This window comes from the organism of the source record quoted next, unplaced genomic scaffold (assembly GCF_019419815.1).
Source record: "Pyrus x bretschneideri cultivar Hongxiangsu unplaced genomic scaffold, Pyrus_bretschneideri_v1 Contig16, whole genome shotgun sequence".
Taxonomy (NCBI): Eukaryota; Viridiplantae; Streptophyta; class Magnoliopsida; order Rosales; family Rosaceae; genus Pyrus; species Pyrus x bretschneideri.
In genome coordinates, this window is record NW_025999457.1 from 7,510,975 (window position 1) to 7,537,585 (window position 26,611).

The following is a 26,611-nucleotide window of genomic DNA, read 5'->3' on the forward strand; positions in this document are numbered from 1 at the left end:
CAAATATTCAGAGATCAAGTAACGGGACAAAACTTTTCAATGGTTATCAACGAAAAATCATGATTTAACGGTTATTTTAACTCTGATTTTGATGATTTTTTTACAGCTACACTCCTTGACCCTATATGAATACAATGAATGAATTCGATCTTCAATTTAAAATATTTACACTAGTGGATACCACAAAATCTTATGTCATAATGATCGATGAAAATTGAGGATTTTGTAAAAGGAGTAACATGCAAGCTTTGAGTTCCATTGGCAAGGTTTAAACTTTTGAGAAAGGCTTCACAACCTTGAAAGCAAAAACTGTTTCATTTTGCATATCCTTGCACATTTAATATTTTGTAATAAACTAGTAGTGTATGGATGTTTGTTTATTAGGCTCTTATTTTCAAGTGTAGATGTAGTACTTAAACGACAAATGTGTTTTAATGTTTTGAAGTAATTTTTATGTGGCAATGCGTGGTATGTGTAAATTTAAGAAAAAATATATATGTTTCTTAACGGGTCATAATGGGTCGTTAGGTAAAGTGACCCGACCTGTTAAGAATCCGTTAAGATAACAGGTGTAACACGATACGACCCGTTAAGATAACAGGTGTTACACGAAAACGACACAAACATGATAGACACGACCCGTTTGCTAGGCCTAGGTGAGGTTGAGGTGAGGTTGTCGGGTCGAGAAGAGACAGAGAGAGAGAGTGTGACTGAGTTGAGTTCTCTGAGGGTTTGAACTTTGATTTGTATTCAACGGTTGAGATTAAATCTCAACTAAATTGGATGGCTGTTACAATTCTAAATATATATTTAAAATTAAAGAATATATATATATATATATATTTTTTTTCGATTTGGTTAGGGATTACTGAACAAATTAAAGTGTGAGACCGATTCCTGTACTGAAATTTCGGGATTGGTTCGGTATTGGATACTGAAATTTTCGGGATTTTTGATTTGGGATTTTTTCGGTTCGGTTTGGAATTTTCGGTATTTTTTTCCACCCCTAGGTCAATCCATTTAATTAAACACACTTTTTTCTTCTTTTTTTTTTTTTAATAATATTTGGCTTTTTGTTCGAAGACATGGCATCATTTGCCACTTAGTATTACGGTCTGGTGGTATTCCTTTTACTTGGAAGTGAGAGGTCTTAGGTTCGAACCTCATGGATGACGAATTCAATACCAAATTAGATTGCTCATTGTGTGGCTTAGCCGAACTCCCCCTCCTCTTAGTGTAAAAATATGATGTATTAAAAAATAGACATGGCATCATTTCACGGACAAACTTTATAATTTGAACATTTTATTTTCTTTATTACTATTTAAAAATTTGTCTTTACAAAAAATTATATAATTTGGAGACTATTTAGTCATTTATATGAATCAAACAAGTTGACGATTAATCTTGTAAATATTACTTATTATGTAAATCATTGATTTGTTCAACATAAATAGGTGCTAAAACGATCTCATAATGAAATGAATTCACTAACATTTCATCTATCGATGCCTACGTTAGCTAAAATTTCCTCAGCAAATTGAAATGAAAAAAACTTTTTACTGGGCAAGAAAAAGATATTGCATTTTATTAACAATTACATCCCACACAACTCACAAGAATGTTTGTGAAGAGGAGATATCGAGTTTGAAGGATTGTTTGTCAATAGATAAGAAAACATTCAAATTATTTGTCAACATTATGACATAGCCTTTTTTTTTCTCCCAAAGGGAAAGACAGTGGTGTTGCAAAACATTTCAGGTTTTTTCGAGTTTTGTTCTTTTGGTCATCAGATAGTAAAAAGTGCATGGTATATTACTCACTCTGAAATTTAATATCACAAGTTGAGATTAAAACATTCAAAACATATCTATATGCTCCATCCACTCATGATAGGTTTAAACTTATAGCAATAGTCATCCCAAAATCCATTTAGACTACTGTGATATGGGGTGAAGGTGAAGCAAGATTGGCATAGATGGGGTGGAACTTGGTGCCCCTCAGCCGAACTATGATGTTTCCAGGAGTCTCTCTGTAGCATAAACAGAACCGCCACCAAGAGATTTCAAGGGCAAGAATTCAACGACCAATATGAATCACCACTTTAACTTTTGGGCTTAATAAAAATTGACAATACTTGCCTCATTCTCGAAAAGGAGGAAAGTCATCATTCCCACTAACGTGGCACCATCGATCCCACCGTACAATAAGAATAATCAGAAATGTTTCTTTACAATCATCTAAAAACATCTCTTTATCAGCGTCATCGATTCCTCTTTACTTATAAGTGAGAGGTCTTAGGTTTGATTCTCGCCAAAGACAAATTTAAACCACATTATTGCTAACACATTTGTGAGGCTTAGCCCTTTCCCTCATCCCCTTAATGTAGATAATATTGTTGGAAGTTATTCCTTCCTTTCAAGTACGCTGGAAGTTCTTTTAACAAACGATAGAATAATTTACATTAAATTCATCTAAATTATGAAAATAGAGTTCGCACACTTGACCTCTGGTGCATGGGTGAATGCTTTTAACCAACTAAACTACAAAAGCCACTTATAAGTACTTTGGAAGTTCATTTTGTCTCAAGTCAATCTGCTTATCCATAGTTTAGATTTAGATTAGCATATAGACTTTGCCTCGTTACTTCATGACTTATTTTCTATGATTATAATGTGATTTGGATTTGTTTCCTTTGTGTTTGATACTTTTAATAGTAGGAATGTGCTTTGTTGTTTGAGTTGAGGAACGAGGATAGTCCATTTTGTCCATTCAGGACTATGTCGTATTATTCTTACCATTTCATTATTTAGGAATTCGAACTTGAAATCTCTTCCACCGTCATTTGATTCCATAAAATCCATAGATAACGGTTTTCTAATATCGTTCTCTGATTTTACCACTAAAATGACAACTAGGCATCCTCACAACAGCTAGCATTTTTCTTTTTGGTCGAATGCAAATGTTTTCAAGCCAAGTCCTTTCAAGCTTTCACACAAAAGAAGTAGGGGCAAACCAATAAATTCTCAGTATCTTTGTATTTTGAATGAGCAAACTGCAGTACAACAAAATTCTTGCAACAGCTACAGAAAATGCTTATAATCCAAGGCGACAGATCGAGTTCTTCTTGATGAGACCAAGATCGACCTACAAAATAATAGAATCGGGTGAAACCCAATTCAGATGAACGAAAAACTACGGAACAAATTGAAGAGCAAGACGTAAGGTGTTACCTTGTGTCCGAAAAGATCCCTGATGTTATCAATCCCATAGAGAATCATGGTCGGTCTGGCACAAATTAAAATCCACAAAAGGAAAAAAATCAATTCAGTGTAGAGTTAATAGTGCTCTTCAGCAAACCTTCACTAAAAAAGATAGAGATGAAAACAGTATCGATAAAGAATTTGTTCTTACCTTTCAAGGGAGAGGCCCCATGCAATAACACGAACATCTTCTGGGAGTCCCATAGGAAGCAGCATTTCAGGTCTAAACATGCCCGAATTTCCAATCTCTACCCATTTCCCCAAGCCTTCATGGTAACTATTTGAGCAAAAAGGAAATTGTTTATCAGCTTTCAACTACAAACATGAAACAGCATTTTCACCTTAACGAGAATAAACTCGCACCTGAAAATCTCCATGCTTGGCTCAGTATATGGGTTATAAGCCGGCTTGAAACGCAGTTTCGACATGCCTAAGAGTATAAGAATAGAAAGAAACAAGTTCCATTATAGTAATAGTAATAGTAATACCCAATCTCCAAAATCGCAATCACAAAAACCAAGACAGCAGCAAACTGCCAGCCAATATCTTACCCAGACGTGAGAAGAATTCTTTGAGTACTCCTAACAAGTCACCAAGAGCAAGGCCTCGATCACATACCAAACCTAAAACCAGAAGTAGAAATTCAGAGAGGCGATTGATTAACACATACCAACTTCACCTAGTTTCAATTACATTGATAGCCCAACACCACCAGTGCACGATGGATTTACAAAACTCCAAGTTATACTGAATGTTACTCCTTTCACTCTCATAGGTAGGGTGTTAAAGAACATCCGCTAGCCTTGATATAATAAATAAACTGAATGCTACCTTCTATCTGGTGGAACTCTGCAAGATGTGTTCGATCTACTGCTTCATTTCTGAACACACGATCTATAGAGTAGTACTTTTTGGGCACAAATGGTTTCTGTGAGCAATGCAAAAGAAGAAAAACAATTACAACTCCAGGCTGCTTGTGTGTGATTGTGTCAGCTTATGCAGGCACATGCAAAACCAAAAAACTAAAGGTGAAGCCTACATTAAAGACCTACAACTCCATAGGTAGACAGAACATATGCCAAACAATTACTTAACAAATAGTTAGAAACACCTTTTGGGAAAAACTGAAGAAAATTCTTCGAAAACCTTTCAGAGCTGTATGTATGGTAATATTATACCTTGACTATGACAAAATTTCAATTTTTAAATGTGTATTAATATGAGTACTTACTAGTTAGCAAGCAAAATGTGATATTAATTGAAGCTGAAAAATTTTGGTTTACATTAAAAGAATCATGGTGCAAGAAAAATACCAAGACCAAAAAGGCATTGTAAGCAGATTAAACTTCACGCCAACTCAGCATAAATTGAATGCAAAGGTTACAGGTTGTGCCATTAAAAAGGAAAGGCGGAAGAAGGGGGAAATAAAGTAAAGAAGAAGTTTCAAAGATTAGAATTTGAAGCTAACATAAAACAGAAATAATGAGTTATCGATTGAAAGACACGAAGAGCATGTAGACAGTTAATTAAAAAAACAAACACACCTGGGCTAGTGCGTACAGCATCCTGGAGGAAACAGCGGTTGTGTGAGTTCGCAAAAGATTTTTGTCTGCTTCCTCTCTTTTCCAATCATATCCATATCTGCCAAAAAGAGAGAACAGAAACATGTAGTTATATCGAAATATTGTAGGAACATTAAGGAAGTTAAAATGTCATACCCTCGGGATTGATAACCACCAGACTCATGAATCTGCTTCACCCGCTCAACGTAATCTTCAGGCAGTTGCTTGGTGGTTGAAGGAACTAAAAGCGAAAAAGCCAGCAAATTATCAGTTGGAAGAAAGATACACAAGCATTCAGGATAATGCAAAAACGTCAAAGAGACCTTGTAGGAAAAATGTATCATGCGAATCACGGGCAGGGTGTTGCTGTGGCTGGAAAAGCGCATCAAAGTTCCAGAAGCTGCAAGTAATGCAGAAACAAACGTTTTTCAGTATTTTACCATTAGTCATCATAAATAATGAGCTGTAAAACACTAAAATCCCACAGAAAGAGTACAAATGGAAGAATTTCAAAAAGAAACTCTTCCGATAAAAAGAGAGAGAGAGAGAAAGAGTTTTCACGTTAAAGTTATCACTCAAAGTGCTTTCCATATAGTAAAAAACATTCACTCAAATATCTACTTTATAGGAGGTTTTTGAAACCAATAGTTCAAGATAACCTGGAAATATCACTAAAATTCATTGTCACTCCAGCTAGATAACAGAAATACCAGTGAGGAACCAAATAATTTGCAAACCAAATGATGATAAGCACGTTAATTAACACTTAAGTAATAATCCAATTATTAACATCCACTTCATTTGGTTTACAAATTTTGGTTTAGAAATTTGGTCTCCCTAGCATTACCCTTTAGCAATATGGTTACTTGTGATCGACTAGAATGGGCTAGAAGTAGTAGCCCTATCATAACCTACAATTGACATTGGAACTATTAAAAGTAAGACAAGTTGGTAAAAGTAAGAAGAGAGGCTACCTGCTCTCAACATAATTGTTTGTAGGCATCTCCTCAAACCTGCAGTAAGTACGAAACCCCATACATAAAGATAGTCTTGTACATAGAGACGTGTACATGTATATGTGAGAGAACAGATTATCAGCAAATATTAGACAAGAAACAGGTCTTACCCCATTTGCCTGAAAATACCCTTCAACTGATGTCGTACCTGAAAGTTGCGAAATTCAGTTAGCAATGCTAACAGCTATTTTATACAAAACTGCTTCAAACTAAAAGTTTTACTTATACCGTAGCACATAATGACATTTTGTAACCTAATCCTCCTCTTAGAAAGATATTTCTATGGTGTATGGCACCAGCTCAAATTGAGCACCTGCAGACTTTGGCGGTATCATTTGAAGGTCTGCTAAAACAAAAAAAATAGCATATCCACTTGCATCACTGACACTACTAATATACCCAGCTTGCAGTAAACTACTGTAAGATGTTATTGTCTTGACTAGTGTTTCTCTTTAGAGGATACAAATCTAGAAAAATGGTTGCTAATGTTATCTGCTCTAAACTACCAAGTCAAAGGATGTGTTTTTATCTCAAAATTTCTGTTTTCACATTTTTTTAGAACCTCGTAACCCAAGAAATTCGCTTCTGAGAATTACACATTATACCAGTTTTATATTACTCAAAAGAGCCACTTCTATTAAAAAGATACAGTAGAAATATGTCCTTGCCTTGAGCAGTGGATGAAGATGACCACTTTCAATAGGCAGACCTTTAGCGCTGAAGTTATACTCTTTGAACTCTAGTTCCTTCCAATCACCCCTAATTACAGAAATAATTATTTAAATCTATCAGCAAAATAAACTGCATATAACAGCATTCATTGATGAGTGCATCACATAATCCAAAAAGAAAAGAAAAAAACATAAAAGAAAGGTTATTCATGTATAGTCAGTATAATATCCAGGGCCATATAAAAAGGGGAGTGTACAACAGTTAACAAATGCTAATTGAAATAGCAATGGTATTAAATTATTAATTAAAACATGTACTGGATTTGAAGGCTCTGAATTGAGAGAGAGAAGAGAGAGAGAGAGAGAGAGAGAGAGAGAGAGAAGGATCTTAGAAGAAGGCACTGGAATTGAAAATCTTCAGGAAAGAATTCAGTTTTGTCTGCTGTGGGTATCTGTTTCCTCAGAGTTTAGAGAAATTTCGCTCTCCTTATTTTCGCTAGATTGGAAAACAGCTATTTTGTAGTTTGCCTTGTTTCTTAATCAGCTCTATGGAGCTGACTCTTGTTTTTTTTCTGAGCTGTTGTGTTTTGTTTGCTCAGGTTGGTCTTCTTGCATCTTGTCTTAGTTTTGAACATAATTGTCTCCTCCTCAAAATAAAGTAAACTAAAATAAATAAAAATAAATAAAATGCACTATATAGCAAATACAAAAGATTGCTCATTCAGCTAAAGCAATATAACTGAAATGCTGAGCAACCAAAGGCCCACAATCATAATATAATTAACAATAAAAGCCAGAAATTTAATCTGACCAGAGAAAAAACAGTCGTTAGAAACAGTTCTCATAAGTTTGTTAGTTATGAACTGACAAATCAAACTTGTGATTAAGAAAAGGGATATTATGTGGGACATTCTACCAAGCGCATGTAACTTGTAAAACTAGTTACACATAATGCTCCTTTGCAAGTAATACTATTGATATATGAACATGATCTAAATTCCATCGGCTAACACATCAGTTTTTTATTTTTATTTTTTTTTTTTCACATGATAGCCTATAGAAGGGCATGCCATTATGTCTCAGAGGGAAAGATAGAGCATAGCACTAGTTTTTAAACTATTAACCTCAAATACTCCAAAGCCCCACATACCAAAACATAACATGTAGATGCATTTCAGATACCATTGAAAAAACAAAATTCTAGTTTGAATATGCCTGGGATACAAGAGGACATGCCCCTTTATTTGACAAGGATGCTTCTGAGATATGTTTCTAATTTGGTGATTCCAAGTTAACTATGCTTCACAGAACTTTAGCACTATTGTTGCCAGAAATTCTGCTGATCAAGATCTCTATATTCATAGCTATTTGCAAGCACATATGTACCTTTGAAGATTCTCTCGAGTCAAATCTGTAGCTACTTTCTTTCTCTTTGGAGCATAATTGGGGCCCTTTTTAACCAAGTAGCCCTTCCACGTTCTATAGCGCAAGAGAACATAAAAATGAAAACAATGAAAAAACTTATCTTCTGCAGTCAAAGAACTGTTATTGATACCCCCTCGGCCTCAAAAGAGAACAAGGGAACTATAAAAGTAAAGGGTAGAAAAAATATATGATGCTTACTGTGGAACAATAAGTTTTCTTGCTTTGAGAGCTTTAATTTCATCTTGGTTGATGGCCTGTAATCACATATAACGAAAAGAAAGTCCAAATGAGTTGCCAGTGAACATTAAAGAAGAAAGGATACGATGTACCTAAGGATAGGAAGTGTGCATCAGATATGAGGGAATACAGTGTTGAAAAATAAAAATACAATCCATCTCATTTTATTTCATGCATGATAATGTATATACACAGTACCCCCAGCTCATTTAAAGTACTGAACAGGTCCCACAGCCACTTGAATATTTCACAAGACAGCGGTTTTCTAGTATGCTAAACCTGTTACCCCCACCTCCTCATGTTTTGGTCAGGCCCCAGCCCAACATAAAAGGTGAATACAGACACCCAAACCTATGTACACATCACTAAAGCCTGAAGCTGAACGTATAACCCCAAACATTCTACTATGTGCATGTGTGTAATGTATCTAGTTAGCATGCAATGTCAGATTATTGGTGCTGAAAAAAAATATCCACCTGCCCATCTTGTATCTGTAGAAGCAAATTTTTAACTTCGTCCTCCACATGTTGGATCTGCAGGACGTACAAGAAGATAATTATGATGAGTATGTATTTAAGAAACAGGCATCATGCACACATAACTGAGGCAAAACATGGCTACAGTAGCATCAGACATTTGGACGCCATTTGCACATCCCAATACAGCCAGAATCATTAAAAAGAAAGGGATAAAGACACACACAATAGGATGAAGCTTATGAAAATCTATAAACAATGCATACACAAAGATAAAAGGTGCAAAATGAATGTTTAAAACACCAATGAACTGTATAATTAAACAGACAATAAAATCAGAGTCCATCTGACAAAAAAAAAAATCTTGAAAAGATTCAAACATTCAGATGCGATAAGTAATGAGTAATGAAGGGAAGAACTAAAACACATTAAAAAAAGTCATAAACTCTACAAAAAATAAAATAAAAATAAAAAGATTTTGGTGTATCTGAGATTTTTTTTATTTTTTCTTTTCATAATAACAAGTTATTTGTCTGGATCTATGGTGGTCAGTGGATACCCATTTGGTTAAATGGAGGTCCATGTAAGTGTAGATATGTGTTAACTGTGGTGGTGAGTGGTGATGTTTGTGCTTGTGAAGGTGATATATGGAGCACCCATTGACCATCCCCATCTGGATCCCATGGGCCAACATGAAGGACTTCTGATTCAAGAGACTTCTGATCCTTGCTTAAATAAACGATAGACCAGGATTTGTAACAAGTTTTACAAGATAATTATGTGGCCAATGTGAATTTTTTCATATAACATCACTTAAAAACCCTGCCCCGCATCAAACTTAAAATCAAATAACCACAAGTTTCAGGCTCACAAACCAGGAGGAATTTAAAATGTATGCACAACTGCAAACAAGAAATGTACAAGAGAGAAAATTGTAACACAATTACAGTATCCTTGGCTTCATCAACTGTGACGCCAAAGTAAATCAACAGAAGAGCCTACTTATTTCGAATAGAACATTGTACTGGATGAACTGAATTAGATTCAATTCCAGGAAGCTCATAGCCTCTACGTAAAATATAATATTTCAAACAGACATTATTATGCATAGTGATCTCATTAACAAGGTGTTACCTTTCGGGTTACTAGTTGCTTGCCCATCTCCACCCATTTTCTCTTTGCAGCCTGAGCGCTACCTATTTTGAAAACTGATGGGTCCAGCTTTTTCTGAATAAAACATCAGTTTCAACTATCAACGCGACGGGAAATCATACAACAAGTATCTATCACAAACAAACAATTGAATAAAACTAATGGATAATACATCACATCAGAATTTCCAAATAAAGGCGAGATCAATAAGAATCACCTGCAACTCTTCTTTGGGGATACCCTCAGGTGGTATGGCCAGGAACAGCTGCACTTCTGGTGACCCGGTAACAGTGTATGCATTTCCTTCGTCAGTAAGTATCCACATCTCTCTTTTGATGTCCTGCAGATTAACGAAAAGTATTCAACAGTAAAACAGCAGGAATTCGTGGCTATATTTCGAGTAAAAATGCAGGAATTTAACCCAAAATTCAGAACAAACAACCAAAAAGGAAATTCCTTTCGCAGGCGAATGAACTACCCCTAATGAGATTTGGTAATTTTTAGATATAATTATGTGCACTGAAGCAACTATTTACTTTACAGTTTTGGGCAAAACATATTCAAGGTAGAAGTAACTGGTAACGTCTACTGAATGGCAGATAATGATAAAGAATGAAAAAAAGGGGCAAAATTGAGAGAACCTCTGCAACAACGTATCTGAAACCATGGAGGCTCTTGATAACGTTGACAACCTCGTTGTGATCGAGTCCACGTTCAGTTGCAAACTGACCGGAATCTGATATTTCATCCTTTGACTCCAGGTATCCTAGAATTGCCTCCTCCGCCATCGCGCTCTCTCTCTCAAAGAAGACGATGATGGCTAGGTTACCTGGCTGCGCAGTCCAGGGGTAGGTGGAGAGGACTGAAGGCAAGAAAGTGAGTGGGCCGTGGGCTTGATGTCCCGACTCTATGTCTCTTTTATGTCTTTTTTCTAATTTTTTGGCATGTCTCCTTCAACTTAAACTTCAATTTTAACATGTTAGTTTAATCTAAAATTAAATAATAAAAAATATGAAAAATAAAAATTTGCAAAAAGTAGCCTACTTTTCACTCCTTACGGTAAATAATATCGTTTATTCAAAATAAATACCATTTAGATTTGCTTAAGCCTCCATTAGCCTGTTTAAGTAGACATAAGCGGGCTAGATGGGTGTAGGTAAGTCTAGGCGGGCTGGATGATTTTGTGATATTTTTTTTTTCTTAGTTTCTATTTATTTAAGAATATGATCACAACTCTTACTTAGATAGAAAATAGATAACTTAGCATTTTATGTTTCAATAAATTGTAAGAAACTTATAAGATACTTGGATGAACACTAAGTATATTTTTGCTCTACATGTTTTCAATATGCTTTAGTACCTTATAACTTATATATTATTTTATTGGGTAAATATCAGTTTACTACCCTCAAGTTTTGTGATTTTCAACATGTGGTACATAAAGTTTTTTTCGTCCCAAAGTCATACCTAAAGTGTTAATTTTGGGACAGTCTCATACATCCGTTAATCTAACTGTTAAGTCTTCCATTAACTGATGACGCAGCATCCATGTGGACAATGACTGGACACCACATATCATTAGGGATCCACGTGTAAAAAATTAAAAAACTTAAAAAAAGAAACTGATCAAAACCCTTTATCATTTTCCCGCAGTTTCTCGGCAACCAAACATTCCAATTCTCTCTCAAAGTTTCCTTTGATACAAATATTTTCCGTTTCTTTTGTTTTAGTTTGCAAGAATGACGTCGTATTAGTAGGATCAAGACAACGACGAAGGTGCATTTGATCTCAACACTAGCACCGAAGACCCAGGAGACAATGATCATACCAACGGAGACGGTGTCTTTTCGATGCAACCCAACTTCGAGGAAACGATGGAGTTCCATTCACTGAAGGAGAAGCCTATGACTCTGACCCACAACAACAGCCGCAGGCTCACCCCATCGAAATGCTCCCGTTCACGATGCAAATGCCCATGTCTGTACAAGTATTCGTCTTTGGCCCAACCCGACGATCCTCTACCAAGGACAGTCATACGAAAGTTGAGGGCCGCAACCTACAGATCTGAATACCCACTACCTGCGCTGCCAGGATCTTCCAGCTGATGCAGGAACTCGGCCACAAGTCCGACAGACAAACTGTCCGTTGGCTGCTCGAACACACCAAATAAGCCATCATTAAAGCCACAGGTGCGGGTCCTGGTGAGGGTTACGAGGTCATGATGGCCGAATCGATCTCTACCCACCCATTGATAGTGGCAGTGAGACGAAGGGCAACGATTATGAGGTCCGGAAACCTCTGCTAAGGGTTAGGAGGTCACAAGGGCAAGGGTTGTTGGGGATCTGAGATTTAAGGGAAAGAAGAGAAAGAAAGATGGCAGCGGAGAGAAAAAAGGGACGCCAAACTCACCAGCCCTATATCCCAACCAAATCCGCAGAAAAACTAATTGCAGAAGAGAAGGGACGAGGAAGAAGAAACAATTATCCCCACCTTTTTCTATTTTTTTTCTTATTTTTAATGTGTTTTTTAATTTATTAATTTTTTTAAGTTTTTTAATTTTTTTAGTTTTTTTTAATCTTCACATGGACCCTTAATGACACGTGGTGCCCAATCATTGTCCACATAGACGCCACATTATCAGTTAACGGAAGAATTAACAGTCAGACTAACCGATGTATGAGACTATCCAAAATTAACACTTTAGGTATGACTCTGGGACGAAAAAAACTTCATGTACCAAATGTTGAAAACCACAAAAGTTGAGAGTAGTAAACTGAGATTTACCCTATTTTATTTTACAATTTATGTTTCCCATTGCAATTATGCATTTTTTAAAATATAAGTCGACACTCATTTATAGGTTATATAATAAATTCAATTAAATACGGAATGTGGTGAATGGGATTGTGGAGAATCAGTCATTCACATTCTAGATGAACCTTATCTAAGGAGAATGAAAAGTGAAGCGGGTTCCACTTGAAATCAAGAATGTGATTCTTGATATTCAAGGAATCGAATTCCGAAGGGAGAAAATTGGATTGGGCGAGGAGGAATGGAAATGGAAAATTTCATAGCCAAAATAACCTCACATTTTTTTTTCTTGAAGGGAGGTTTTCACACTTTTGTAGCTTATTGCATACTCTTTGTTATTTCTAACCATCAAATTAAATAAATCAAATGAAAACAAATGTCAAGGGTGGCGTGTGCTTATCATTTCTCTTTCTTGCATCATCAAAATACTCATTTTCAATTATACTTCAAAAGTATACCCACCAGATTGCTCTAAGGACCAGTTTGAGATTATTGTGCATTTAAAAAAAAAATACTTCTACTGTTGTTTGGGCCCAAAATAATATTTCAGGGCGAACTTAGAGTTGTTCTCGCCCCAGTAACATTCATCTAGAATCTTGTCATGGGATGTCCAGTCAAGGTCAGCTGAATCTTGTTGCGAGGAGGATTGGTTTAGATAAGAATGAGGTAGTCGAACCCTAGTGCAACAAGGAGTCTTAAAGCTGAAGATGCTTACAATTAGGGGATGAATTTGGTTCGTTAAGAAGCTTGGTTTAAAGTCCTATAGGGTTAGGATTGGCCAAAACCTAATCAAATTGGGTTGAGAAGTTCTAATCCGAGTACATCTCTAGTTTGCCATGAGAGGGGTTCACTGCTATAAATAGAGAAGGGAGTGCATCATTCAACACACAAATTGCCATGCGCAAAGCTTCTTAACAACCTTGAGATTTTTTTCCTTTTCCCTTTACTTCCCGCCAATACATTTTCAGTTTGGATAAACAACACTATGAAGGCAATCGGTAACATCTTCAGTTTGGATAAACAACACTAGAACCACAAAATCAGTCTGCCGATGAGCACCTTCAGTTTGGATAAACAGGACTACTTTGAGACCGACTGATTATTTAACCAGGTCTTGGTCAACAAGGATTTCCGAATATTTGTTGGTAGAGGTCATCTTATCTGCCTTCTCGGCGAAGTGAGGTGTTACCAGGTTACTAAGCTCGGCACATTGAAAGCCAAGTTTTATTTTATGATTGGATATTCACAAGTACATTATAGAGTTCGGCACTCCAACGGCCGAACCACATTTACCATCAAGATATTTATCTTTTTCAAGTATTTGTGTTCGTACAGTTTGGTGCCAGTTAAGAGTACTTATACTCTCACGAATATAATTACCGGGACTGAACTCGACGCCAACGATTTGTGAACTTCGAAGAAACTAGTAGCCTTGTCTTCAGGCTCTAAAACCTAAAGGCCGAGACGTGTTCCTTCCTCAGCCACAGTTGCAAGATCAAGAAGTCAGCAGCGCACCTAACGCCACATCAACATATTTTACTCCCCGACCGAGCTCGACCAACGAGTTGGCACGCCCCGCACACAATTGAAGAATGTAGTTAGCTTATTAATTACTCGACATAAACGCCACTTAGGCTTGGTAGTTTTTAGGGTTAACATTTTGGCACGCTCAGTGGGACCCAGTGCTAAAACTACAAAGTTCATGACCATTGAAACACGGTCAATAAAAAAGAAAACAATCATGGGTAAGTCAACAACTAATCTTCCACCTACAGTCCAAAGCCTAGGACACGATGGCTTGTCACAGGCACAAAATCCTTTTATTGTCGTGACATCTGAAGCCACAAGTACAACACGCCGAGAAAAGGAAATTAATGTCGGGGGTCAGACTCGTGATGCAGAAATCCCCACCAAAATGACAAAAGGCATTTTTATTGAAGGATTAGTGGAGGATTATGATGATGAGGCCTCCGATCCACCATCTAGATCTTTTCTCCGGTGATGATTTTAAGAACAATCCCGACAATTTAAGCAAATGTTCAGCCGAGAGGTAAAAAGCATACTTGAAGAGATGCGTGATAATAGCGATGTGCACAACAGATTGCTCGAAGTTCTAGTTAATAAAGTCCTCAACATTGGACCTGCCGATCGACCCAGGCAGCCTCCTATTCTAAAGAATAATCCTCTACCAGTGATACAGGCCGAGAAAATATCTGCTCAGCTCAAAATGATTGACTTAGAGAAAAAATGGTGAATCAAGCAGCAGATCGATCAGAACTAACCATGGAGTAAAAGCAGCGCCTGTTAACATGGTCGAAGTCTAAAGAATGATTGATTTGGCCTTAAAAAAGGGTCGAAGTTTCCAAAATTCATTCACCCATATCCAGCTTTTTAGAGGTGTTCGAGTATCCTAAGGGATTCAAGATTCCAGACTTTAGCCTTTTCACTGGAGAATCATCTTTGTCCTCATTAGAACACGTGGCTCGATTCACTGCTCAATGTGGAGATGTTAACAGTGATTTTCATAAACTACGACTATTCAATTTCTCATTTACCAACTCAGCGTTCGCATGGTACATCAACCTCCTACCCAACTTCATCCAAAGTTGGGAGGAACTAATCGAGAAATTTCATGAGCAATTCTATCGGCCAAGGAATGAAATGTCAGTATCTTCTTTGGCCAGGATGGCTCAATCATCCGACAAGTCACCAATGGAATATCTTATGAGGTTTAAGTCGGCAAGAAACTAGTGTCGAGTATCCCTCCCTGAAGTCGAGTTTGTTAGGCTTGCCCTAAATGGCCTGCATGTGGAGTACAAAAAGAAATTCTTAGGGGCAAACTTCTGAGATATGTATGAACTAGGATCAACATGTCGAGCAATATGATTATTTGCTTCGAGAAGAGAAAATCTCAAAATCCCCAACCCAAATGACGATCTACAAAAACCCAACAGTAAGTTATGCATCAGCCAAAAGCAAAGAATCTTAATATGCTAACCTAGATGCAGTCGAGATACTAATTGACAAACCGTACATATGCAAAGCGTTGGCTCAATCTAATTCCAAAGATGTCAAAACCCGCTCGGCCTCTGTGGAAGTCGTCGTAAAAACGTCAAAGGTCTACACTTTCGACATCACTAAGGTTAAAGCCATATTTAACCAGTTGTTACTTGCAAAAATCGTCAAGCTTCAGCCACGGCATAATATTCCCAAGGATTCATTTGAAACGAAAGACGTATTGCAAATACCACAACTCAAATAAGCATACGACAAATTATTGTGTTGTATTTTGCGACGTCATCCAAAGCTGGATCGACAATTGCAAACTCAAGTTTCTCAAAAAAACTTCAATGGTTGTTGACGCCAATCATTTCCCTTCGACGACGATAAGTATGGTAGATGTTCATCTACCCAAGGACAAGAAAAAAGGAAAGTTGAATTCATCCCGACGTAGTATGTCCCTAAACAGAATTCTTGCACGTGATTGAAAGTTGATCTATCTTCAGACGAGCCAGCCAAATACTTTTCAAACCCAGCTTATGCTGAGTCAATATTGGACTCCAGCACAGAGGAAATTGACGGACCGATGGTTTTATGTAGTCGGTGCAAATCAAACGTCATTATAACTGAGCTGAAGGAACAGCCACTTTAAGCTGAAGCATCACAACTGGTGCCCACAGTTGCTACAACATCTCAAAAAGTGCTCGGTACAAGCCAACGTCAAAAGTTTTCGATATGCTCGGCCCTCAAACACAGAATAATAAGCCGTTTTTAGCCAGACGACGACTTGATTTCGACGCACCATTTTACAATGAAGATTATTATGCACGCAACTCTGGCGGCTCAAGTTCACTTGCGAACAAGTGAACCTTCAAGCCACCTGAGTCACACGACTAACGTTGGTATAGGTACAACTCCCCTACCAGTGCATACACTGTGCTATCTAAATCGCAAAAATGACGCCGCCAGAGAATAGACTGTATGGCTGGCCGACAAGCAGCCCAAGCTACCCCAGCTACTAAATGGCAGCTGAAAAAAACAGTGGGTAACGAAGATGACCGACAACCTCCAGCAATCATGGCCGAGCTACTTCAAGGAAAGAAGGTAATCGATCGCGATTTTGAAACCACAATTGAAGAATTCGAGAAGTGAATCAAACTCCTTCTTCGGCCTAGGGAGATAAAAGCTCGCTTTGCACACTTCCAGAAGAAAGCCGAAAGCAAACCTCCTCCATTACCCCCACAAGAGCCATCAATTAAAGTTAGACAGAATCACCACCTGCCATTTTTTTGTGAGGCTTTGGAATACATGCGGAAGTTTCACAAGAAGCATTTGGCTAATGACTTGTACAGCCTACCAAAAGCATGCTAAGAGGGATCTATGAATGAAGACTAGGTTCCAACATATACATAAGGCCCAAGTTCTTAACTTTGAGGTAGAACCATATATTGATATTAATATTGCCGATCTTCCTTTCTCTTTTGAGGACCTCCAATATCTGTGGCACCATTTTGAAGTTTTCTCAGCCATTTCCCTCTTCGACCTTATAGTTAATGAAGAAAAACGCGTGGCACGATTAGATGTTTACCTGGACACAAGAGATGCTCGTATCGCATATCAAGAGCAGACTCGCAAGGCTTTACAAATGCAAGATCAAGTCTCAACGTCGAAAAAGCCAGTGGCTGAAATTCAAGATGAAACAGCTTCGATGAACGTGTCGCATGAACGTGTTTTCGCTGCAGTCGAAGATAGCCAAGCGAATAATGCCCATGAGCAAGATATTTCACCCAAAAAATCTAGAGGATGAAAATCATGACCTAATTGGCCCTTCAGTCCTCGACAACATAGAAATCAGCATGGTTCATGTCTTACCAGTAGAATTCTGGCCGACCATATCCCAACCAAATTTCATGAATGGTGACGTGATTGTCGAGAAGGCCACAAAGGTTGATTTCGTGGTCACCGAAGAAACTGAGCAAATAAGCAAAGATGATAAACTTAAAGCAGCTTTCATCGAACTATTTCCCCATTCTTCGTCCATTAATTTTCATCACTTGAAGCCGTTGTATGTCACGAAACATATTAAAGGATACCCAATTTCCAAAAGTTTTGTCTACTGCGGAGCAACGATCAACATCATGCTCGTTTCTATCATGAAAGCATTACATCACTCCAAAGACGAACTTATTCCATCAAGGGTGACCATGAGTAGCTTTGTCGGTGACAAATCTCATACTAAAGAGGTGCTTTCTTTAGAGGTGAGTATAGCAGGTCAAAATCACATGGCCGCATTTGTTATAGTCGACTCAAAGACCGAGTATAATGCATTGTTTGGTCGTGACTCGATCCACCAAACTGGCTATATCCTTCGTCATTATATCAAGTCCTTATCTTCTAGGACGGCAAATCAGTTGTAGTTCATCTTTAAGCTCGCTATTACTATGATCATGTCGGCTACATAACCCTGCAAGGTTTCAATGAAGAAGGATGGCCGACTCAGATCTCAGTTCAGAAAGCCATCGAGGTTGGCACTGAGACTGTTCAGCAGGATTCGATGAGACTTGGGTTGGTTAACTTAATTGACGATCTTGATGCCTAATACCAAAAAGGATAAACGTCGGGCTGCGGTTTCATCTATCATGGAACGCCTGCTGGCCCATTGGTATACTATTTCCAAGCAACTGAATTCTAGCATTGAACTTAGTAGAGTTCTTCACCGAAGGAGACAACGGTCCAGTCCTATCACTTGATAAAGTCCAAGTTGCCCTAGCTGAACTCGAAGACAGTTGACCTCAAGTCAAAGATCTGTTAAACGAAATAAATGTTGGAACGACCGATGACCTTTATTTATTAGTTCTTTGTTGCCCCAACCTATGAAAGTCGAGCTTTGTAAACTGCTCGAAGAATTTAAAGATTGTTTCACCTGGAGTTACCATGAGATGCTTAGCCTGAATCTAACACTCGTTGAACACGAATTACGCATCAAGGTTGGTTGTAAACCTTTCCGCCAACACCCCTCCCCCGACAATTCTCGACCAAAGCTCAGCATAAAAAATGAACTCGTTCGACCTTTAAAAGCAAGTTTTATTCGGACAGCTCAATACGTCAAATGGTTTACGAATATTGTCCTAGTTTTAACGAAAAGTGGTACTCTACGTATTTGCATTGATTTTCGTAATTTGAACTTGGCAACCCATAAAGATAAATATACGATGCCAATTTCAAACTTTTTAATTGACATTGCAGCAAACCACAAGATGTTATCTTTTATGGACGGCCATGCTGATTACAACCAGATTTTCATTGCTAAGGCTGATGTCCACAAAATAGTTTTTCGTTACCTCGGGGCACTTGGGACCTACGAATAGGTTGTCATGCCTTTTAGATTTAAGAACGCCGATGTCACATATCAACACACTATGAATACCATTTTTCATGACCTGATTGGCATAGTCATTTAGGTATATATCGATGATGTTGTGATCAAATCGAAGCACCGTCGAACACATTTAGATGATATTTGGCAAACTTTCCTTCGTATGCGTCAATATAATCTTAAAATGAATCATGCCAAATGCACCTTTGGTGTATCGGCAAGCAAGTTCTTGGGTTTCCTTGTACATCATCGTGGCATCGAGGTAGATGAGACTAAAGCTCGAGTGATCATTGATGCTCTACCCTCAACAACCAATAAGCAATTACAATCCTAACTCGGCAAAATGATTTCCTCTGCTGTTTCATTTCTAACTCGACAGGGAAGATAAAGGCATTTTCCATGCTCTTGCAACTTAAGGATTCTGACAAATTCAAATAGCGCGAAGAACAGCAGGATGCTTTCACACAAATCAATATCTCCCTTACCACCCCACTTATCCTCGTGCCACCTGGGCGCGAGTAAACCTCTTAAGTTGTATATCTCGGCTGTTGAGAAATCCATTAGTTGTCTTTTTGTGCAAGATAACGACACTGGGCGGAAGCATGCCATTTTTATCTTAGCCAAAATCTTAACTCAACTAAGATATATTACTCAGTCATTGAGAAACTTTGTTTGGCTTTGTCCTTATTGTGTCTAAACTTAAGCATTACATACTTCATTCTGTTACTCAGGTCATCGCCCAGACATAGATGTTATTTGCTATATGCTCACTCGGTTAATAGTAAAAGGTCGAATTGGGAAATGGATAATGGCGTTATCCGAATTTAGTTTGCATTATGTGCCCCAAAAAGCTGTCAAATGACAGTCGCTAGCCAATTTCTTAGCTCAACATCCTTCTTCATACGGTTTTTGGGCCAACGACATCAAAATTGGCATGGTGGAAACACGTGATAATTATTGGACGATGTATTTTGATGGCTCTAGCACCTTGACCTTGGCCAGCGTTGGAATCGTCATCCAGTCCCCTAATCACTACCGATGGTATTTTTCTCTCAAGATGGATTTTGACTGTACAAACAATTAGGCCGAATATGAAGCCCTCATCATCGGCTTTAATGTCCTTCACGACTTGAAGGCAGCTCGCATACTTGTCCTAGGCGATTCAACTTGTGATTAACCAACTCAATGAGACTTTTCATTAAATAAGTTATACTTTGAAGCCCTATCATATGGTTGGCAGCTATTTAGCCAAATAATTTGTAAGCATTACGTTCAAGCACATCTCACGAGTTCAAATTACTGATGTAGACGAGTTTGCTCAAATAACCTCTGAAGCACAACTCTTGAGGGGCGAACTAGGCCGGGTTATACTAGTGGTGCGACGTTTATACCCGGCCTTGGTTCATCAACAAGTTCTCTAACACGATCATGTAATCCCTACACAAGTTATGTCTTTACCTTCGCTGTTGGCACGAGAAGATCTTATAGATATCTACACAGTCAAGACATACTAGACGACTCGAAAAGATTAACTATGCAATATCTTGATAATCTCAATGGCAAACACTAACAGCATGACAAGGGTACATGCCACAAACTTACATCATGTATTAGAATGAACTATATCAGAAAGGTGAAGAGGGTTTATTGTTGTTGTGCCTTAGCCCAAAAGAGGTCGCCCAAGCTATTACAGAGTTACACGAAAGAATATGCGGGGCTTATCAATCCGGATGCAAAACACGTTGGTTACTCTACCGACACAGTTATTTTTGGTCGAGTATGTTAAAAGATTACATTAAATACGCGCAAGGTTGTGTACAATGTCAAATCCATGGGCCCATACAGAAGGTCCCGGCTGAATTACTTCACTCGGTTACAAAGCCATAGCCATTTAGATGATGGGCCATGGATGTAATCGACAAGATTACACCGTCTTCCAGATCGGCAAAGCATGCATGGATACTTGTAACGACCGACTACTTCACCAAGAGGTTAAAGCAAAATCATATATCGAGTTAACATCTAAAAAGGTTTGTAATTTTGTAGAAGAAAACACCGTGACGAGATTCGAAGTACTAGAAAAAATTGTAACGGACAACGGCGTGATTTTTACAGCCGACAGGTTTAAAGAATACACAGCAAGTTTGAAAATTTGGTTCAACCAGTCCACGCCATATTACCCACAGGCAAACGAACAAGATAAAGCAAGTAATAAAGTTCTAATCGATATCCTTGAGAAAATGATAAAAGAAAAGCCTAGCATGTGGCATTTGAAGTTAAACGAGGCATTATGGGCATATCGAACTTCACTTTGATTAGCAACAGGGATGACCCCATATGCGTTAATTTATGGACACAACGCAATGCTACTAGTTGAGCTAAGCATAAACTCGTTACAAGTTATTGAACAAAGCAGTTTGTTCAAGTGCCAAGTATAGTTAGGCCATGTGGCAAGAGTTGGAGGATTTGGAGGAAGCTCAACTCGATGCCTGTAACTTACTAGTGGCGCAGAAAAAGATTGTCGAACAAGCTTATAATCAACAAGTTAGGCAAAAGACGTTCGGTGAAGTGAGTTAGTGTGGCAAACCGTGTTACCAATAGGATTAAGGATCCCAGATTTGGGAAATAGCCGTCGAATTGGAAGGCCCATTCATCGTCCACAAAGTTCTCGATATGGAGGCATACCACTTCAACGATTGAACTAGTTTAATTCATAAATTACCTGATCAATGGGAAATTCTTAAAGAAATATTATCCGGTCACTTAGGATATGCAAGAATAAAGGATTGATTTCATTAATTTTCAAAAGGTGTATAAACAAAATTACAAAAAGAAATCAATCAGCCTACAAGCCAGCACACAAAAATCCTAAGGAGTCGAAAGAAGAAAAGCTTCAAGACCTGCTTTCAGTTCTAGCCACTTCACTTCGCCCATCGTGACCTCGGCATGTCATGTTCTTTTGTCAGCCTTTAGTTACTGTATCCATTTCGCGCCAGCGGCATACTCTGCCAGTCGAGGTTTTTTCAACTGAAAATCATTTTTAAGCTCACAAGCAACGGCCAACCTCTGACTATGAAGTTCGGCTGATTTGACGGTTAAGGTCGACCAGTCTCTTCTTCTTTGCCATTATTGCCTCGAGCTCTAGTTGGATAGCTTCGTGAATGACCATTGCAGCCTTAAGGTCGTCCTTTGTCCGAATAGCCTTCTCGAAAACAGTGAAATATTGTCGAGTTTTTTTTAAGACAGTTGATAGATGAACAACACTCTTGTTGCTTAGCAGGCCATCGACTAAAGGTTGTTCAACCACTCTCTCATAGAGTCAAGACCTTTGTGTTAGAGGATTTGTGAGGCCGATAAAGATAGAAGTTCCTACAGCTTGGCGAGGGTGATAGACTAGATTGTAGAAGGCCCAGCCGTCCCCACTAGCATTGGAGAGAAAAGCATCAAGCTCGACTTCCCATGAAGGTTGCAAAAAAATATTTGTTAGAGAAAAAAGAATTCAAACTGATGGCAGAGAAAGAAGTTATGTTAGACCTGTCGAGAAGAGACTTCAGCCATGTTTGCTAGTTCGTTGGTCGAACACAGAGCGCTTAATGGTTGAGCCCAATGCTTAAGGAAGCTTTTCAATTCATATGGCCGATAAAGGTTATCTACATTTGATGGCCACTAGGGTGGCCAGGAAATATAAATAACGTCTTTCGGTGCATAGAATTTTCTATAAAATGAGCGATTAGGCACCTGGCATTTAATGTTTTTCTTGGTTAAAGTTCTGAGGCAAGAAATTAATAAAAGAAAATGATGATGAGTCGTACGAAGGTCGAAGTGACCTCCTGAGGAGGGATGTCAAGGTTCTGGTCCTAGGGATGAACTGGCATTTTTGCCATTACTTCTGGTTCAACAAAAGGTGTCACTTCATATCCTGGACCTACTTCAGTCGCTTAGAGGTCGACTTGGCCAGCTGCCTCGACTACCGGTTGGAGATCACCCAGAGGGATGCGACACATTTGCCTTTGTCCAGAGGCAATGGACTTGTAGTAGATGGTTCAACTCGTCGAGGGCACCTCACCAGTGAGGGTACTTCACCATCGTTCTCCTGATCATAAAAGAGAATTATTCGTTAGTCGGGAGATCCAGTCAACATGAAAAGAGAACATTATTAAAGGAAATTGTTATACCTCTTCTCTAGGACGATCACTAGATTTTTCTTTAGATTAGGGGAAAGGTTTCTTTCGACCGTGCTTGCCACCTTCTCCAGAGTAGCGGTTGCTGGGCCAACATCAACATAGGCAATGACCGGCTTTAGAGTTGCATATTCCTCGACCACTGGGGCAACGACCGGTTTAACTTCAACAGCTGCTTGCGTGGTGGGTCGAACCACGATCGCCTGGCCCATGGTTGGGGTCGAAGGGTCTTACGGTACCGTTGTTAAGACCTAAATAATAGGAGAAGGGAAAGAGATACTAGGATTGGTCACTCTTATGGTCTAACTTGAAATAACTGAATCTACCACTCTCTATTCTTTGCCTTTTTCTTGATACATATTTGGGGCTAGGTATTGTTACTAGTTGTCTCGGTCTCCCAGCGAAGTCGCTTGTTTGGTGTGATCGGAGCAACAATGGCCACTACTAGAGTTGGAGTGGTTGTCTTTCCAGCTAAGGGAGCTACGACAGTTGCAGCATTCTTTGGAAGAGGAGCAAGTTTCTTTTTTGCTGCAACCATCACAACCATATCGGCTCGTTTTATTGCACGACCACGTGGAAAAGCTAAGCCTTCTTTGGAGTTAAAATGAAGTTTGAATAGACGAATAGAAAAATAAAAGATGTATACCTTGAGTCATTTCTTTGGATTTTTGAGCAAGAGTCTTCTTTGGTTGGTCGCCATAAAGCTTCTTCGAAGTTTCCTCGGCCGAAGCACTAAAGAAATCCTTGATGTAAGCATCCCACCAATCAGTGAATGTGCTGGTACAATAGGTATCTGGAGTGTTTGGCTAAAGGCGGAATTTAGTACATCTCTCTTGGAATTCCAGCTTAGCTTCCTTGTATTCCTTCTCGAATGAGCCAAAGAGGCGATATCGACTTAAGGGTAAGTAAGAGGTGAAAAGTGGCACAAGATAGCCCTGAAGGAATCCTAATGGATGAGCCACAAAGTTAGGATTATAGACTTCCCAGCTGGCTCGTCGAGCATCGTAACCAAAGGGAAGGTCGCGAGCTAGCGTAAACGACCCCCAAGACTGCTTCCTTTGTTTCCTCCTGATAGGAGCATATTTAGGCGACTTACTTAGCTTGTTTTCGTGCATCTATGTTGTTAATTCATAGTTGTTTTAGTAGTTTAAGCCATTTTCGTGTGTTTTTAGGTTCATATGGCTAAGGAAGCAAAAAGATGCATTTTGGAGCAAAATTGGGCTTGGAATGGATAGCATATGATTGGAGCCAAAGTGTTGGACGAATTTGAAGGCCTTGTATTCATGTTGGACATAAAACAAAGGGCCTAGCCCATTCTCTCTTAAACCAACCCCAAGGCCATGCATTTCCTTCCAATTCCAAAGCCCACAATCACTTCAAAAGCCATGCAAAGAACCATCCATTTCATCATCAACATATCTAGTTGTCACTCACATGCATTTCTTTCATCATTTCCAACCCACATGCATCCTTTAAAACATTGCACATGCACCCATAATCATTCATTTCTGTCAAAGCACATGCATTCCCTTCATAAATAATTCACATGCATTCATCATCATTACCCCTTTTAATCCACATGCTCTCCCATTTCAGATTCACCATAGGAAAACACCATCATTGCCGTGCACATGCATTCCCTTCCATTTTCTGCTTGCATTTCTAGCTTTGCACATGCATATATTCCTCCTCCTAGCTGTCATGTCCCCCCCATTTTACCTATAAATAAGCATCCATTGCATTCATTCTGATTGACTCTCATTTCATACACATTTCAGTCACAACTTCTTCCATTTCAGAATGTAGACATCAAACCACCCTTGCCGTGCTCTCCCTTACAATCCAAACACCATTCTTCCATTCCTCCACCACTCCCCAAACCATTCACACCATCAAAACATGTCCTTAGACCTTGTGCTACAACGAAGAGGAAGAGAAGAGGGCCTAAACGTTCATACAATTCAATTTTGAGTTGTTGGAATGTTTAGGTGTTTCTTTGATTTCAATGTTTAAATTCAATTCTCTTTGTTTTGTATGTTTGAGGAATGGAAGAAAAGAGTGCTTAAACGTTCATACAATTCACATTTGAGTTGTTGGAATGTTTAGGTGTTTCTTTGATTTCAATGTTATAAAGAACTAAATCCCCCTTTGGCTAGGGGTGGATTCGATGTAGCCTTGCAAAACTATTCCATGTTATTAAGTTAAAGTATTTGATTCACCAATCTGTGTTCTTGTTTCATTCACTGATTTTATAGTTTAATTTGTTTGTTAATCTTAATGTTTGATCACCATTAGGGCTGCTTATGAATTATTTGATCAAGGTTATAGTACACATCATGCTTAATCTTGGTAGACATGTGAATGAATGAAGAAACTGCTATGCATACATCCTGCCAGGTGATTTCTTTGATTCTTTGAAGTTTTCTTGTTCTTAATGGATTCTTACTTGCTAATCTAAGTTGAACATCACAACTAGGTTGCATATTAGGAGTACTTGATCACAACCACACATCAAATGGATGATCGTAAATAAGTAAAACGAACCCTAGTTGCAGATTGGAGAGTTGAATACGTTTTGACTTAACAAACATGGACTTGGTTTAGCAATGGTGAAATCGAATCCCTAGCTTCATCTCCATTGATACTATCTCATTTTATTAGTTGTTGATTCGTTTATTTGTGTTTACTTCATTTCCTTATGCTTTTAAGTTACAACAACAAATCTGCCTTTAAATTGCAATCTGTGCATTTAATTTATTTTCGTCAAAAATTCAATCCCCCTTTACTTTAGTGTCCAATTTAGTTAGAAAGTATCTTAGTTTGTGTTTTTAAGCATTTTGATTCATTCTATTACCCAATTTCGTCCAAAGTTACCAAAGTGCTCAAAACTGCCCAGAAAGTGATTTTAAGGCAGTTTTGAGTGTTTTGGGGCTGTTTTGAGTCTTTTGATTTGTTTGAGTGTTTTTATTGTTTAGTTTTGCATTCTTTGAGTCTAGTTTAGTGTTTCAAACTTTATTTTACGTTTTTGAGTCAGTTTCCAAGTGATTTTGCAATCCCTCCTAATCCCCGGTTAAGAACGATCCCTACTTACATTCTTCACTACAATTGACAAAAAGAGGGTTTAAATTGTGTGCGTATAATTTTCGCATCAAATTTTGGCGCCGTTGCCGGGGATTAGCAACTTTGCCAATCCCTTGGATTGTTTTACTTTCGTTTGTTTTTATTCCAGATTCTAAATCTTGTTTTGTTTCTTGTTTTAGGTACTAGTTCATGACTCGGAGTTCTCATCCGATTCGTGAACATATCCTGGAGTGATTGGGTTCTTCGTCCGGCTGCAAGACGTAAAAGAAAGCGCTACTTGGGAGGCAACCCAATGCACTGAATAAAACAAAGCATGTTCATAAAAAAAAAAAAAAAAAAAAAAAGATACTAAACATGGAG

General features: G+C 38.3%; 1 protein-coding gene across 1 annotated transcript; it reads right to left on the bottom strand.

The window, feature by feature from the left end:
• Positions 1-2,921: 2,921 nt before the first annotated feature.
• LOC103963135 (phenylalanine--tRNA ligase alpha subunit, cytoplasmic) lies at positions 2,922-10,683 on the bottom strand. The gene is made up of 18 exons (XM_009375913.3): positions 10,444-10,683; positions 10,020-10,142; positions 9,785-9,877; positions 8,651-8,707; positions 8,136-8,191; positions 7,899-7,991; positions 6,510-6,600; positions 5,952-5,989; positions 5,800-5,838; positions 5,149-5,225; positions 4,982-5,066; positions 4,808-4,904; positions 4,095-4,191; positions 3,815-3,886; positions 3,627-3,693; positions 3,415-3,540; positions 3,234-3,288; positions 2,922-3,147 (listed from the first exon to the last, which is right to left on the bottom strand). The coding sequence occupies exons 1-18, from the start codon at positions 10,588-10,590 to the stop codon at positions 3,097-3,099; spliced, it is 1,464 nt and encodes a 487-aa protein (XP_009374188.2). The 5' UTR covers positions 10,591-10,683; the 3' UTR covers positions 2,922-3,096.
• Between the last annotated feature and the right edge of the window lie 15,928 nt (positions 10,684-26,611).